The sequence below is a fragment of the Teleopsis dalmanni genome, chromosome X (genome assembly GCF_002237135.1).
Source record: "Teleopsis dalmanni isolate 2A chromosome X, ASM223713v2, whole genome shotgun sequence".
Taxonomy (NCBI): domain Eukaryota; kingdom Metazoa; phylum Arthropoda; class Insecta; order Diptera; family Diopsidae; genus Teleopsis; species Teleopsis dalmanni.
The window spans coordinates 16859170-16876149 of NC_051848.1; the positions used below are offsets into that span (position 1 = coordinate 16859170).

The 16980-nt window shown below is 30.0% G+C and overlaps 1 protein-coding gene across 2 annotated transcripts; it reads right to left on the reverse strand.

Annotated features, from left to right (window-relative positions):
• Nucleotides 1-805: 805 nt before the first annotated feature.
• LOC119687659 (eukaryotic peptide chain release factor GTP-binding subunit ERF3A) lies at nucleotides 806-11873 on the reverse strand. 2 transcript variants are annotated; one of them, XM_038102065.1, is made up of 8 exons: nucleotides 11657-11872; nucleotides 10986-11593; nucleotides 5286-5474; nucleotides 4431-5200; nucleotides 4278-4364; nucleotides 4042-4218; nucleotides 969-1137; nucleotides 806-898 (listed from the first exon to the last, which is right to left on the reverse strand). In XM_038102065.1, the coding sequence occupies exons 2-8, from the start codon at nucleotides 11368-11370 to the stop codon at nucleotides 855-857; spliced, it is 1821 nt and encodes a 606-aa protein (XP_037957993.1). In that variant the 5' UTR covers nucleotides 11371-11593; nucleotides 11657-11872; the 3' UTR covers nucleotides 806-854. The 2 variants fall into 2 exon arrangements, with proteins under 2 accessions (XP_037957993.1, XP_037957994.1); XM_038102066.1 differs by having other exon boundaries at nucleotides 10992-11873.
• Nucleotides 11874-16980: the final 5107 nt, after the last annotated feature.

Below are 16980 nucleotides of genomic sequence, written 5' to 3' on the forward strand. Positions count from 1 at the left end.
TTTAAATTATTTAACAATATTTTGTAGCGCTAGTTTTGTATATATGTATATATGTATATATATGTAAAAGAACACCGATTTAAAACAAATTCCTATTAGTTGTTTCCATACATACTTTCCTTAATATTTTCCCAGCAGCGCGATTTATACAATTTCTTCAGTTTGTATTAAGCAACGCTTATATGTAATTTAGTGACTATATTGCGATACGCGTTAGTGTGTTTTAATTTATTTTAATTATTTTTAATTTATGTATGCATTCTACATGCGTAGAAATAATAAAATTTCATATATATATATATAATTGTTGGTTTAATATTGATTCTGATATATGTATATACAATTTAATTTGCGTTTCTATTTCTCACTAATCGCACTGTTCCATTTCTATTTTTCTTTAATATCCTTTAGGTTAACAAAGACTAAAAAATTATTAAAATTAAAGAATAAAGGATTTCGTATTTATGTATATAAACAATTAATATAAAATACATTCATGTATTTTAATCATAGCAAATTTACGATTTTTTTCTTTTTTTTTGCTTTTTATTGCATTTATAAATCTCTATATGTCAGAAATGATCATTTTTAATTTCGTTCATTTGGTTTTTTGTTTTTTTTTTGTAATGTTTTGCAATTTTTTTAATAATTTTTTATATTTATTAAATCATAGTTATGATTTTACATTTTTATTTATTTTTATTTATGTATATTATGTATATTTATATATATGTATTTATATATTTTATCTTTATTTTCATTAATTTTTTAGTTTTAAGATTTTAAAAAAATCAAGGAGTTGTTCAAAGTTAGCGTTCGACGTTAACGATTGATTCATAAAGGCCGTTTACACTTTATTCGATAACCTTTAAAACTTTTCCAATAGCAATGGTTTTATCTGTGTGAAAAAATTTAAATTAATTTAAATTAATTTAAATTAATTATTAATTTACTTTAATTTGACTTACTTTCATCACGAAGTGTGAACCTTCCCATTTGTGGAAATAATTTAAATTGTTCAAGGCAAATCATTCCGGAACATTCTATACGCATAATCGCAACTTGGTCTTGTTTAACAAATCTTGGACGTGTTTTTGATTTTTCCCCTGTTTTTTTATCTACCAAACAAATCAACGCCTGAAAGAATAAAATATACATTATTACAATATATATACCTACTGATATTTTAATTTCATATTCACTTCACTTCAATAAATAAACACACACACGCACACAAGCAAGTAGATAAGATGAGTAGTAGATTGTCTAGTTATCAACGAAGCCAGAGCAGAGATGAGTGAGGCTATTGCGAGCCCACTCACCCGGGAAATTGAGGATATATCCGAGACTCTCCGTCCGGACATGAAGACATGTTTATAGCGGATTAAAGTTTCGCACTGACTTAGGCTTTCGATGCTTTTGAGTCATCGTTAAAAAAAAAAAAACAAGCAAGTAGAAAAGTTAACCTTCCTCGCTCTTCGTCAAAATACGAGTTAAGCTATGTAGGTGCGTGATTGCACACCAGAGGGATGTTCGAAAATTATACAAAGCAACACTTCAAAAATTTCGTTTTATAAAAACTAACGAAAAGGGTTAATCATATCTGGGCCCACTTTTTATTATAAAATAGTATGAAATGTTCCTTAGAACACACTTTTAGCGGGGCATACCGCACAATATGTTTCTTTGCAACACCCATGATTGCAGTCTAATATGGATTCAGAGAAAATCCGTATGCAAAGTTTGATTTAATTAGAAAAAGTGTGGCGCTTTATTATCGACATACAAACAGAAGAACAGTCCAAATTACCAACATCGTATTGACATGCTGATCAAAGATATAAATTGTTTATATGGCGTGACGAACTGTATTGAAGAAACTAAAATACCATTTGGGCAAAACTTTGAGATCATTTACATATCGTAATTTTACAAAGAAATAATTAACTAATTTTATAATAAGTGATGTTTAAACATAATGTTACTATGTAAAATAACGGCTTCGAACCGGAACTAAACCGTAAAACGGAAAAAAGCCCTATATTTTGGCCGGACTAAAAACTGGAACAGAATTGAAAAAAATTAGTAATTGTGACTGGCATAGTCCCTCCTTTTGGAATTATACTCGATATAGGCGATAGATCTCCACTGGTTTCCATAACATTATCCATCCACATCGTAACCCATTTATTCGTCGTGTAATTCTTCTTATGTTATCTGTTTTTCAGATCCTCGCGGGTTACCACAACAACAACAACAATTGCTTATTAATATAAGCAATTTAGTGTATGTCTTTAAACCACTTCCGCTTCGAACGGTTTTTGTTTAATTCACATAATAATATGCATGAGAAAATATAAGTATATTGGGAAATAAGAAAAGGAGAGAAAAGAATGGGGAAGGGAATACAGGGGGGAAGGGTTTCAAAGAACCAGAGAATGTAAATGATCGAAGTGAGAGAATCTCACAATTAGGTGAAACCACAAATTAATTGGGCTCGATGTTATATTTAAGTTGAAAGTTAGATTAAACATATGTTGCAATTGACCTGTTTTGGACCATTGCAGTTCTTACAGCACGTTAAAGTCGTTCATAACTTCTAGAGATTAAAAGCGGTGGTCTGTTCAGAACCTTATTGTGGTGCAAATGTTGTCTCGAAAAAAATACTACGTCCAGATATGAAAAGCATTTAACAATAGTTCATATTTGACCTCACTGATGTTGCTGTAGATTTCGATATATTGATATGAAAGAGGGGATCGATTAATGAAATAACGAGGGATCGTTATTAAGTAGCAATTTAAAAAACCATTACAAATAATATTGCATCGATTTATAAATTAATGAAATTTATTTTCTTTGATCAAGGCGTAAATACTGCACAATTTGTCGCAACCTCATTCAATACAATATGTGACAACAAAATCAGTACCGAAAGTTATTCTTCACGTTTTTAATGGCACTCCATAATTTCATGCTGTAGATTTTCCTTATACACTATATGTTATATATACTCCTTGGATAATAACACATATATCTTTTAAAAGCACAGGTTTGACATATATTTGTCTTTCACAATCGTACATTAGTATTGTCTTTACATTCGAATTGAAAATGTGTTTTTCGTTTTGTTGGGGCTGAGTCCCCAGATGTTGTTTAACTGGTCGAAGATAGCATTTGCTTAATTGATTTAGGTTTGAGCACGGACGAGGTATTCAAAATTTTAAAAGAATCGTTTTTTAAAAAGTAGAGTCTGTTACATATGGCCTTGCGACTAGTCTGGGATGTTTTTAGTAAAAGTGTTAATGTTTTACTGGAGATCCTCTAAGCAATGACTCACCGAACACAAATCTGTATATCATAGAGCTTTTAAATAAAAGAAAACTACTTAATTTTGTAATTATTAAGTAATGTTTATAGCATTGTATTAAATCACAATATGAATAGTACGGTGCGAATATACAATCTTATCTGACTCTTGTATTCACCTTAAAAGCTTGCGATATTAAGCCATTGTGTAGCGATTCACATTAAAATTACTTGCGTTTTGTAAACCATTTAACATATCGTGGACGTATCTCGTTGTCGCAACTGATTCCAAACATTTGTATTTTCAAACACTCTTGAAATCGAAACAAACTATATTCCAAAGTTGATCTCAAACAATGTATGGACGATATTAAATCCGAATAAAAAAAATTAAAGTGTTTTTCTTCCAACTACTACCAAAAAACCCGAGACTGCTTTTATTTCAGGGAAATTTTGAATAAATAAACCAAATATAAATGCTTTAAATTTGGGATCACTCAAAATATAGTAAGTAACTTTTAAATTTACTTTAGTAAATTATCTGTACTTAATATATCAGAAATTAACACAAATCAACTTTTAGTTAATTTCTATATGTTTACAGCAATTTTAACTAATACTTTAACAAGTCTTTAAAATTTGTAATGGAACTTTTTTCCATTGATAATAAATACTAACTAATTTTCTTAATTAAATGCTTTAAATTATTTTCACAACTTTTATATAGCTTACTTTAACCGTTATTTCCTCAGCTGCGCAATGTATGTGCATTACCGCCGAATAACCAGCGCAAATGATTGATTTGTGTTCTAATATGACAACCTGAGCGTCAAATATCTTTCCAGTTTTGATCGGATTCGATGCATCACATAACACGAAACCTGGTGAAACGTCTTCCTCTTCAATTCCCTGAACAATTAAAACAATTATATTTCATCATTTTCAAATTATTTAAATATTTAACAAACCTTTAACTTAATTTTAACATTTTCACCAGGACTAACAGAAGTGACCTCATCATCATCTGACCATAATTGATCTACAGAAACTTGAGTCTAATATTGATTAAAGCAAAAAATGACATAAATTATTTTATAAAAAAATATCAGTGTTAAGCTTACTCTATTTGGCATTACAAGTAAATTCTGTCCCTTACGTGCACACCCTGACTCAACTTTACCCATTACCACTGTGCCCATATCCTTATATTTATCAACAATAGGCATTATAAATGGACCATCGAGTTTACGATTGAGTGAAGGCAACTGATCAATAAATGGAATGAATGCTAGTCCTCTGTACCACGGGCATATTGATTCTGGTATTTGATCTCGTATACCGATACCACTTAATCCTGAGCATGGCATAAAGGTTAAATCCTTGGCGGGATTGAAACCTAATTTTTTGAGGTAAGGTAATATCTTGTCTTTGCATTCGTTGTATCGAGCTTCATCCCAATTTACAGTAGGATCATCCATTTTATTGACTAGCACTACAAGATGTTTAACGCCCGCAGTTTTTGCTAACATAGCATGTTCACGTGTCTGCCCACCACGATCAAAGCCCGTTTCAAATTCCCCTTTACGCGCCGATATAACTAAAACAGCCAAATCTGCTTGTGCAGCACCACCAATCATGTTTGGTACAAAACTTTTGTGTCCTGGTGCATCGAGTATAGTGAAATGTTTACGTTCTGTCTCGAAAAAGGCGCGCCCTACTTCTACTGTTTTGCCTTTGTCACGTTCCTCCTGATTTGTGTCTAGAGCCCATGAGAGATACCAACTTTCACGTGATTTTTCACGAGCTTCACGTTCATATTTTTCTAGTGTTCGCTTATCGACCATACCAGTGAGAGACATTATTTGGCCACCAATTGTTGATTTGCCCGCATCTGAAATGAATATAATTGATGCAATTTAATTTTACTGTGTACTGTGTATGCGTATTAATTTATGTTTATAAATTTATATACATACCAACATGACCAATAAATACTACGTTTACATGCTCTTTTTTGCTTTTAGATTCTTCAACTTTCGGTGCTTTCTTTTTCGAAACTTTTTGTGTAACTTCGTTTTCGGCATCCTCCACTTCATCGACTTCCTCCTCTTCAGGTGTTATAACAGGATCATCTTCGGTGTCCCAACTGTCAGCAGGATCATTTTCTATTTTTAAAAAGCAAATATATAGTAACGATTTTGATTATATTATATTTACTGCACATTTTCTCATATGCAACTTGCTTTGTTTATAAATGCACTCCACTCCACTCCACTCGTTTGCAAAACAGTAAAACCCAATAACAAAGCTTACAATAAAATAAAAACTTAACATTTAATCTCCGTTACTAAACAAACTTGAGACAAATTAGACTGAGTGGATTTACTGAGATCTACATTATATTTCATCTTTATTATATTGGTACTATACAAAAATCACTTTGATGAAAATAAGTTACATTTTAGCGTTGCAGAGCCTTAAATATTCTATATATCAACAATGGGTTCATAGTCGTCATCAATTGGAGGCTTCAACACCTTTTCGATCTTTCTGAAAATCACAAATAAAAACAAATCTACAACAACAACACAGAAACACTCTTTAACAGCGACATATATATGTAAATGTTTTTGTAATGCCCTGGGCTAGCTAAACATGTAGTATGGAAATGCGAAGCAAAGGAAAACACCCCAAGTCAATTACCTAAACACTTCTAAATAATCATTGTAAAATATTTTTCTCATAAGAATACTGATGGGAATAATTTTTGTCAGCTACTCACAATCGGTATTGAATGAAAATCGGACACAATGAAACATTTCAACTCTTGGCAGATATAATAAAAAAACTAATACATTTTCTGAACCAACCATTCCAGCTATAAGTTCCTATAAAATAGTATACATACAATATATACCATATAATGCTGAACAAAATCGTAGACGCAATTGCGCAGTTAAACGTAATATAAACTCCAGAACATAACTTTATCATAGACATAGTATTACAGCAGCTATCACCAAACGGATCTGTATTTCTCACTCACCTATTTAATGCCTTAATAAAAAAAAGGCATTTACCGTTCTGCAATGGAAAAAAACTGAAATATCTGTGATACTTCAACCTAGATAAAACTATCAAAACTGATGGAAATTCTACTGAATAAACATATTACACCCATTATAATACTAAACCGACAAAGTTTACATTTCTTTTTTATTATTAAAGTACGTCCATAGTTTAGCCGTATCCAAAACATTATACAATTGCGTACTGGTATATTATCAACAACCAATTGAATAAATAGATCAAGGAAGGAGCCAAGGAAGAAATGCCCTAAAGCATAAAGAAATATTTTGATCTGATGTGATTTTTGAATATTTCCAGGGAACTTCTTGAAATAAGTTCTAACTTTTAGCACTAATTAATTAATTTATGCGCGTCCTAGTATGTGTATAGAAAAGCTTATACGTAATATTACATCAAGTTAATCAAACTAGATATAACAGATTGTAACGAATAATCAAGATTCAATAAATAAAATAACTATAAAAAAAGTCAGTGTAAAAGTACATAGAGTTTTAAGGATTTCAAGCATAAGCATACGTGGTGGTATTCGTTTCAGTTTACCAAGTGTAGCTCAAAACTTGTAAGTAATTAACACATTCATAACGGCATGAACTCTTAAGAATACCCCAAACAAATACCAATCCCCTTAGCTTTGTCACATAATAAGTTCATTGCTGAAACCCTATGTTCATCAGGTTTGCAGGTGATAAAACTGCTATCAGAGGTACCTACCTATACAGGAAGGCTGGCTGTAATTAAAATGTTGAATGGCTATTTATTACTTCACAATGTAAGATTTGAACCCACTAAAACCAACTCTTAAGAATGAATGGAGAAGATTTCCACAGCAATGTAAAAACTTCTCCCCTGATTACTTCCAGTAATAAGGGGAGAGAGATGAGAGTAAATAGACTTAATACCTAGTGAACTAGGTTGGTTATTTATTGATTTCATATGTTAATACGTTTTATATGAATTCATTATCAATAAAACAAATAATTTGCTTCTCAACGTAGAAGATTCAACTTCCATCCATTTGTTCCGAAAAAAATTGATGACCTCTTAATTTGCTATCACAAATATTTTTTTACGTGAAATAATTCAAAGATTAATATTACTTTAACGACCTCTAAATTTACTATCAGAAATACACTTAAGGTTGATAAAAACCAAAGATGAATGGAGAATGCAATAAGCTGGTATATGCATTTTATTCAGTCAGAACACAAACTTGTACCAAAGTAAATAATAGCAATATATCAATATTTATAAGGTACAAAGACTATAGAGACATTTCCGAATTCTACACTTTGATACACTTTCTACGCTTTGAAATTGCCAGGAGCAGGTCTAATCACATAGGCTCTTTAAAAAAACAACAAAACTATTAAAACTAATTAATACATGATGCAAAACAAACCATCTGCAGTACTTCGATATGTTTGCAATATTTCACATATATCTACTGATTGATGTGTATACGTGTAGTAGAGGCAAGAGTATTAAAACAATAATACACAAACAAAATAGAGAATAATGAATGGTTTTTGATACTTGCAATTGACTTGCAGACTTACGGACTCATGTGAAAACGAAACTCTCTGATTTAGTTTTGAAAAGAAAATCGTAAAGCAAGAACAGGTTGTATTAATACTTTTTGGTAATTTGAATCTGAACAATATATAATTCTATTTGTCGCTGCAGTGGTTATTACAAAAGACTATCTGTACATATTTAAATTGGTACTCGAAACAAAAATCATTAAAATCCATTCGCTATACACTTGCAGACGTTTGTTGAATTCCAGAGATTCGCACATTACTCGAAAGCCATTGTTTTGTTTTTACAGATGTCAAAGTTAGGTAGATGTAGATACCTGAGACACATTTAAGGACTACTGTAATTATTTACTTTTGCGTTGAAAATCTTTAAGAAATACGTCCTCTTGCTTTGCTTATACATCCTCTAAATATATATGTACATATACAGACTAAAAAATTGCTTTGACTAAATTCAGAGGTGCAAGCATAGCGAAATAACAGGTAAAAATTAATTCTTGTAAACTTTACTCCAGAAATGTAGCCAGGCCACTTATTAGTCAACGAATTTTGAAGTGCTGATTTAGCAATTGAGCAGCGAAATAAATTACTGCAATTAAATTTTTTAAGGTCTTGTCTTGTCTTGTCTTATCTTTTTAAATAATTTTTATAAAATTATTTTTATATTTTTAATATTCTAATAAAAATCATATCTTCTAAAGTATATGATATACAAATGATATATAAATAAAATATCTTAAAAAAACGCAAATCAGATATTATGGTTTTCATAAGACTAGAAATACTCTGGTATTAATTGGTACTTGAGAGTTGTAGACTGAGGGCAGCCTCAGTGACCCAGTCATTTCTGGAATTTCAGAGGGCTAATAGCCTAAAGAATAATTGAGAATTTATAAGAAAGAGCAAAGATTCAAAATTTAGTGAAAGAACTATCGTATATCATCGCTCTTGATATCATCTGATGATATGATTTATCAAGGGTCAACGAATGTTTCTTGGCGTATATATTTTAAAAATATTGTAAGTAGATTATGTTTGATTTTTTTTGTTTCACGATATATAATCGTGAATAAGGCAGAACGGATATGATTTTAAAGAGAGAGGACGCAAGGGACCAAAACGTAACTCGAAATACATTCTGTTTTTTGCAGAAAGCATAGGTTAAGTGCAGAATTTCAGGTAGTGTTCCTCGGAATTGTTGTGCACGTTCATTTGATCACATCTTTCTGGGATATGTTCTAAATAGATATGCAAAAGCACTGTTAAAATTCGCTAAATCACGAGACATTGAAGTGAAATTTCATAGTCTTTTTTTTAACATTACTATTTTGAAAATGTTTTATTCAAAAATTAAATCACCTTTATTAGAAATGTAAATATACACAAAAAAATTACAATATTTTTAATTGAATTCTTTAAGCTAAGACATATTAGATTCATTAACAAATTTATTAATGTAATATGTAATTATTATTAGCATTAAAAGCATAGAATTTCATAACAATATATATAAATGCATAAATAGAGAAGTAGTTTCTAGATAAGCATACTCATGTTTTTTTTTTATGTAGCAGAGTGCACTAGGTGAGCCTTATAAATCTTTAGGTGTATATTTGAAAAACGACACGAAAGCAACTGAAATGTGCTTTAGACAAACTTAGTCGCTGATGAAGCCTATTTCTCGAAACCTTTCCCAATGAAAACTGGCCGAACACAACCACAACTACTCCTAAAACCACTTTTAAATCGCAAAGCAATTTCGTGATTTTGAATTTAAACGTTTTAATTAGAGTTGCTTTTAAGTTTTTCTTTTTCATTTATATATATTTTGCTTGAAGGTGAGCAATTTTTGTAAACGAGATAAAAGCAGTTTGAACAACATTTGCACGCTTTAAAATAAAAAAATTATATATAAGAATATATTGGAAAGCAACAAGTAATGAAGTTAGAAGCGAAAAAATATTGAAAAAATTAAAAAAATAAATATTTCTATGTTTCTAAAGTTGGCTTTTAAGAAAATTAGTATTCTGCGTCATTGCATACAGATCAAATCAAATTCATATTTTCACTTAAATAAAATAAATATAATAAGAAATAAATGAATAAATAGATGAATACAAGAAATAAATATAATCATTACAAAAAATTAAAAGGAGGTTAAGCAGAAATTGCAACGCTAATAAGTTAACGTGTCAAAATGTGAGGAATGACAGGTAAAAGTAACAGAAATTTCTTAACAATTTGTTGTTGTGTTGGCAACTGAGCAGAGTTGAATGAATGGGAGCTGAACACAAGAGACAGAAAGCAGAAAGCACAAAGCACTTGCAAACAACATTTGGTATTATATTTTGTATTTTTGTGCTTTTCTTTTCTTTTCTTTTCATTTCTTTTTTTCGATTTATTATTATATTATGCTTTCACGTTGTGGACAAAAGGCCAATATAACCTTAAGTGGGATGTGATGTGGTGGAGGCAAACACGCTTGCAGCAATGTAGACGAATTGCAATGTTTCGTGGGCATGGAAATACCAAACCCAAAACTAAGACAATATTTAATCAATTTAAATTCGTAGAATTATAAATATAATAGGTTAATTTAAAAAACAATATTATAATGTATGTTGTTATTAATTTCTGCACAATAAACAAAAAAAAAAAATCAAAAATCATTACATATAAATACAATTATTAAAGCAAACTACACTATTCTGTAAGTTTAAAAAACAAAATTGAGGTTAAGTCGACCACTTAAAAGTAAAGCAAGTAAAGTAAATTAGTGTTTACTTAACATTCTACACTTATCGTTACTTATATACGAATATTTTACCGTCTATTAAAGAAAGTAACACAATAAAACAACAATAAAATAACTATTTCACAAAATATAGCAATGGGCTTATCCTGGAGGGTGTGACGTCATGTAGAAACAAAAACATATGCTCTGTGTGCTTTATAAAATTGCAGTAATTTTTCACAATTTTTGTTATATTATATATATATATATAGTTTTTTTTGTAAAATTATTAAAAGAACAAAGAAAATATTTACCATTACCGTTACTAACTGCAACCTTATCAGCAATGTTGATATTTTCTATGGGCGCAGAAATTGAAGGTGTTGTCACGGGTGATGTTTGCATGGGTGAATCGGCTGGTTGCATTGTTTTTGTCGTGGCAGCATTCAATGCATTTGTGGAGCCTCCAGATCCAGTTGAATCTGGTGTGGTAGCCGGTGTAGCGCTGGCAGAACCAGATTCCACTGTTGTTCCTGTATCCATTTGTATGGAATTGAGAGGAGCTGAAGCGGCGACGGTGTTTGAGGCATTTAGTGCGCTGGCTGCAGCACTGCTGTAACCAAAACTTGGCACAAACTCAACAGCATTTACATTTAGTGTTGAAAATTTTGTAGATATATCGGCGTTATCTTGAGCCATTTTTTTTTTTCTTAATTTAGTGTTACGTTTTTTTTTATTTTTGTTGCTCTACTCAAAACTTTGATTTAAATATTGTTACCCTAAAATATTTTACGTGGTCAACGACTTATTCCACGCGCACAAATACCACAAAACCGACACCGTCGACGGCTCTACACGTTTCTTTCAATTCTTCAATTCGCTTTGCACTTACTTTAACTTTTTCGCCTTTTGTTGCTTTCTCCTATTTGGACGCATAAAATCACGTTTTTACCACTGTTGGAATTTTATACTTTAAAATATATACCAGTATTTAAATACGTTTCCAACGGAATATTAAAGTAAATAGAAAATTATTGTACAAATTCAATATGTCAATGAATAAAAAACTTTAAATTTAATTCCGAAAACGACTAAATTCTATCAATATTTTCATCCGCCGGAACGTCACAAACTATTCGGTTTTCATTGAGAAAATGGCCACGCAAAAAAAATCTGGTCCAACAAAATAGCAGCGTTACCATTCAGAGAAATTAATTATTTTTCTTAGAAAATATTTATTTACACATGTACACATTTGACATTTAAGTTGAAATTGACATGAATCATTCCTTTGTCAAACTAAAAACAATATTTTAAAAATATAATACATTTATGGTTGATACAGTGTTTGAAGACGATAAAGCGTCATTGTATAGACAAATATTCAGGTATCTGTACACATCAAATATTATTCGAAATAAATGCCACGATGACAATTTCCCATGCACTTTGACTTGATAACGAATTTTAATAGTCAGATATTTGCAGAAACCTCACTACACTATACGTCGACATTGCCTAGTTCTCAAATTATAAAGGTTTAAAGCAATTAACTTTTTGTATTAATTGCACTAACAAAAAGCCAATTATGGTGCCATCTGGTGTCAACTAGTGCTTACAAAAATTATAGGTCTGTTCCATGAGCTACTCGTAGTAACTTTGAGTAACACTGTGTATACACAAATGAGTTCCACTAGTAAATTATTAAGAAAATGAGAGCGTATGAAAGAGTGTAACATCACTGTCGAATTTTGAAAATGCTACACAGACTTTACTCGTACATTTCATTTAAAATAAAATTTGTGTTGATGTGTGAATCAGCTGTTTTGGTTTGAATTTAAGTTTTTATATTCTTTATTTGCGCGCCACTGCTGTTCTCAATAAACTTTGCTCATTTGGCACTTTATTTGTGTTACGCTCTCAGTTTATACTTTACTTGTGTTTTACTCGAGTTTTACTATGAGAAGCTGGTGGAGCAGACCTAGTTTGTACTTTACTTGTGTTTCACTCGAGTTTTACTACAAGAAGCTCGTGGAACAGACCTGATAATTGTCGCCATCAGAAATGTTAACTTAGTAGTTTTATGTAAATATCTCCAACATATATAGTTATCTATAGTTATATTTACTAAAATCCTTTGTTAACTGCGCGTAAACACAAAATCAGAATCGTGTCAAATTTATTTATAAGATCAATGGTTGCTGAAATCTGTTTTATATCAAACTTGATCATTATTAAGAAAGGTTGTCAGCTTAGAACAGTCCAGAAAAGTTCACTTGCAGATTAATTTACTGTAACAAGATTATAATTATCTGAACTAAATACAGTTTAAATTTAATAGAACTTCATATTTTTTCACTTTCCCCTCAACGCTATAATTATTTTATTAATATCAATAAACACGTATATTTCAAATAAATACGTATTAGATATATAGACATTGTTTATTGTTTACCCAACACAAATATAAAAAAAGATTACAGATTTTATTAAAATTGAAATGCAGTAAACTCTGTTCGAATTTGCTGTGATATATTAGCTGTCAAATATTCCCATTTATGTTGCCAGACCGTTGAAAATATAATAAGCCATGCATGCAGGTAATCGTACCTGTAAAAGTGCGTTCGTTCGCAACCTTTCACTTTGGAGTGAATCCACCTTTCTGTGCACATATGCAAGATTTGCTCTTTGTGAAAACATAACAGACAGATTACAACAGAGATGTCAATATTTCGTTTAGCGCCTATAGTAAGCAACTTGTTGTTTTTTGCCACAGGTAAAAGCTGCCAAAAGCACCGTATGTTAAAAAAGGTATGATTTTTAATTAAGCAAGGAAAGGATCATAGCGCACTAAATTTTTTGACTTGAATTAAAATTTTGTGATTAATAAAGTACATAGAAATAGGAAGTATATAAATAATTAGTACATATTTATGATAAATACGTAATCATATATATCTTAGTTTTAGTCTTAACGGTAATATAATCATTATAAATATATTTGATATAATAATAATATAATATATATAAATATATTATAATATAGTTATGATATATTTAGCTATAATTTAGTTATTTTTAATTTAAATATTAATAAATTAATTAAAAATACTTTAAAAATATTTATTTTGTTTTGTATATAAGAATTATATATTTAAATAGATTTTTTAATATATACGCTTTGTTATACTAATAGTCTCTAATAAGTTTGCATATATTACATACACATTTTAATAGAGCATGTCGTCTGGCAAACCGTGCTTTGTCGTTTATAAACAACTTTACTTATAGACTATTTGATAACAGTAAGTATTATGATTATGTTATAGTTTGAAAAATGCTTTAAGTAAATGAGAACATGATATCATACCTACATCCATATTCATTGTTCTACTATTTAAAAGGTGAAAACTCAAATTTATTGTACTTATATTTTTAAGGTGATGATATGTATTTTATAAACAAAGATGCCCTCGTAAAAATCAAACAAATATATAGTCAAAGTATGAAGATAATCTATCAACTAAGAAAAATATGACCAACATGACAATGGTTATTAAAGAAACAGACGTAATATTAGACACATCAAGCAAAACTGTAAAGAAATTGAATAGCCAGTTAAGGAAAATTGTGCTTATAAACATTTCTTTGCGGCACCATATAAATAGAGGAGGGCAAATATAAGCAACTCGAGATTGAAATGACAATGATCTGGATAAAAAAAGTACATACATTGGAGCTCACAGTAAAGAAAACTGTATGTCGTGACAGAAACAGTTACTAACACAATAAATTGAAATAGTTTAAAATGGGTAATATTTCCATAGTATTTCCAACATCTTCGCAATAAGCATGCACATGATACCAATTGTCTGTCACGTTCAAAAACTTAGTAAAGTCTTATATAGGAAAGATAGTAATTGTGCTACTATCATGTAGAGCACCTAGTGTCAGAGAAGACACTGACACTGTGATTGTATTTGCTACAATCTACACCTCATTCACTAATTATATATTCAAATCGTATTTGAACCATAAAGAAAAGTACAGAAATAAGCAGATCCATGTTATCTGCTTAAATTTTGTATGGAAGATATTAAACCTGACCATATGCGGTATCTGTGCTTAAATGTGTAGAGTCTCTGTGCTTTTCCATAGATTTATGGAAAATATAATATAGCACATGTATAGCGTTAGTGTACTTTTCACATTGTACTACTAAGGACTAAGCACTTTCATTTAGGCACACTGTAATGGTCAGCAGTCTATAACGTCAGATTGACGGTTACGTCATTATTAAAGTTACCCGAACGCTCCTGCACGAAAGAATAAATTTAAAAGAGCTGTATGGGAGACACCAAGCTAATGTAAGAGATTTTCTCATTTAGAGTGTTATATTATGTGTTTCGAAGCGTTTTAAATACTAGACCCAACGCAATAGTTAAAATAAAGCTAATTTATATAGCAACCAATGAAGCAGTTCATATAAAAAGAAATAACACGCTCACTAAGAAAATGTTTCTCGCCAATCCAAATAGCAGATTGACTCAAAAAATAGTCCCAAAAATTTAACTATAAATCAACAAAAATCATATTTAAATCAACAATCATTTAACGTATCATTTAACAGACCACAAAAGATCTATAACTTTTTAAACTAATTAAACGGTTACTCGTACCAGTGTATTTGAACAGAAAACACTGGGAGACACACTGTGAATTAACTCATCTACTCAATGAATACAGATATATTGAGCAATACTTGGTTATATGCATACATATTCGTCAAGGTGCAAACAAACGCATTCAGGAAGTAAGTTTTTAATAAAATCTTCGTTTTTATTAATTCAGATTTAAATGGATATATAAAATATATATTTACAAATGATTTAAAGTATCAATATATATGATTATCAATATTTATTATATATTAATATATCTGCAAATAGAAGTTCTCTAAGAACTTTCACAGAACTTTCTGACACAAAAGCTTTTTCTTATGCAATAAATAACTTATGTCAGTGGAAACGACAAAATCTTAAAGTTACTTAAATAACTTACTAAGTACCCAGTGGAAACATATTATTAAAGTTCACAATATTCAAAGTATTCAATGATTTCCTTATTAAAAATGCAATAAATATATTTATTCCTACATACGTGCATATACTTTATATTTCCGTCATCTCTTGAGACGGAAATATACTTTCATTATAAAAAACTTACTTAATTTTATTTCGAATATTAATCCTTCTCTGGCACTGGCAACAATTTTAACATTTGGTGTAATAATTTATAACATTCCTTAAAAAACTACGTTTAATTCGTATAAAATATTTATAATATATTTGTAAAAAAAATTATACATTTATCAAAAATTGTACAGTACAAAAAGGTGAGATTGACAACAAAGTATTATGAATAAAAATGTCATATTTTGAACCAGCACTGTAAAATTTACGGACAGACGGAATTAACTTTGAGTTCATCTCCTTAAGCTTTCATTGAAAACACTAATTTTTTTTACGTAAAGTTAAACTTTATGACATATTTATATGTATATACGAAGATTTCATGTTGCGTCGACGTCAGTACCCAGATCACTATCCATTGTTGTGGTGGTTGACTGGACATTGTTCGCTATAAATCTTCAAGTCTGTCCTAAATTTAATTTAATCTGAAAAATCCTGCCTTGCAACAAATACGGCTCATAATTTTCAATATAAAATATATTTTCTCAAGAGTTCTAAAAAAACAAATATATTTTTTTTTGATTTGCACAAAAATATTTAACATTAAGAATTTTGCAATAGTTCATGATATTTATTACATTTTTCTTTAGGCCTTTCTTAGCTGTAGTAATAAATTTCCATTTTAAAGTAATGTATCGACTATATACATGATGTGTCCCTTCAACTGGGTATTGCTGTTCACAGAGTGAGAAATAGATCCGTTGGAAGAAAATCGAAACATTGTAGTTTATAGTAGAAGACGATATATGTTATGGCAGTGAGTTTAATTTTTGAAGTATTTTTTTTTTATTTTGTACGTGTTGTATGCATATAGATAATTTTTATTGAACTTTTATGTGTGGAACACAATCAGCACGAGACGACTTCATCATTAGTTGGTAGAGAATAAATGCAAAAATGCTATTACTTTTAATATATTTGTTGAAATAAACTAATATTTAGTCTATGGCATGTGGAGACAGTCGATTTACAACATTTAAAACCACTTTTCTGATTTGATGATCATTGATATTGTGATTTTAGCCGTAATTTTTTCGTTCAGAGTAGCATAAAAATA

What these genes read in the sequence shown, in the direction of transcription:
- LOC119687659 (XM_038102065.1), bottom strand. Translation starts at nt 11,370, where the DNA reads ATGGCTCAAGATAACGCCGATATATCTACAAAATTTTCAACACTAAAT. An exon ending in AGTATTTATTGGTCATGTTG is followed by an intron (nt 5,201 to 5,285) that starts GTATGTATATAA and finishes TATTCATTTCAG; the next exon opens with ATGCGGGCAAATCAACAATT. An exon ending in TACTTGTAATGCCAAATAGA is followed by an intron (nt 4,365 to 4,430) that starts GTAAGCTTAACA and finishes AATCAATATTAG; the next exon opens with ACTCAAGTTTCTGTAGATCA.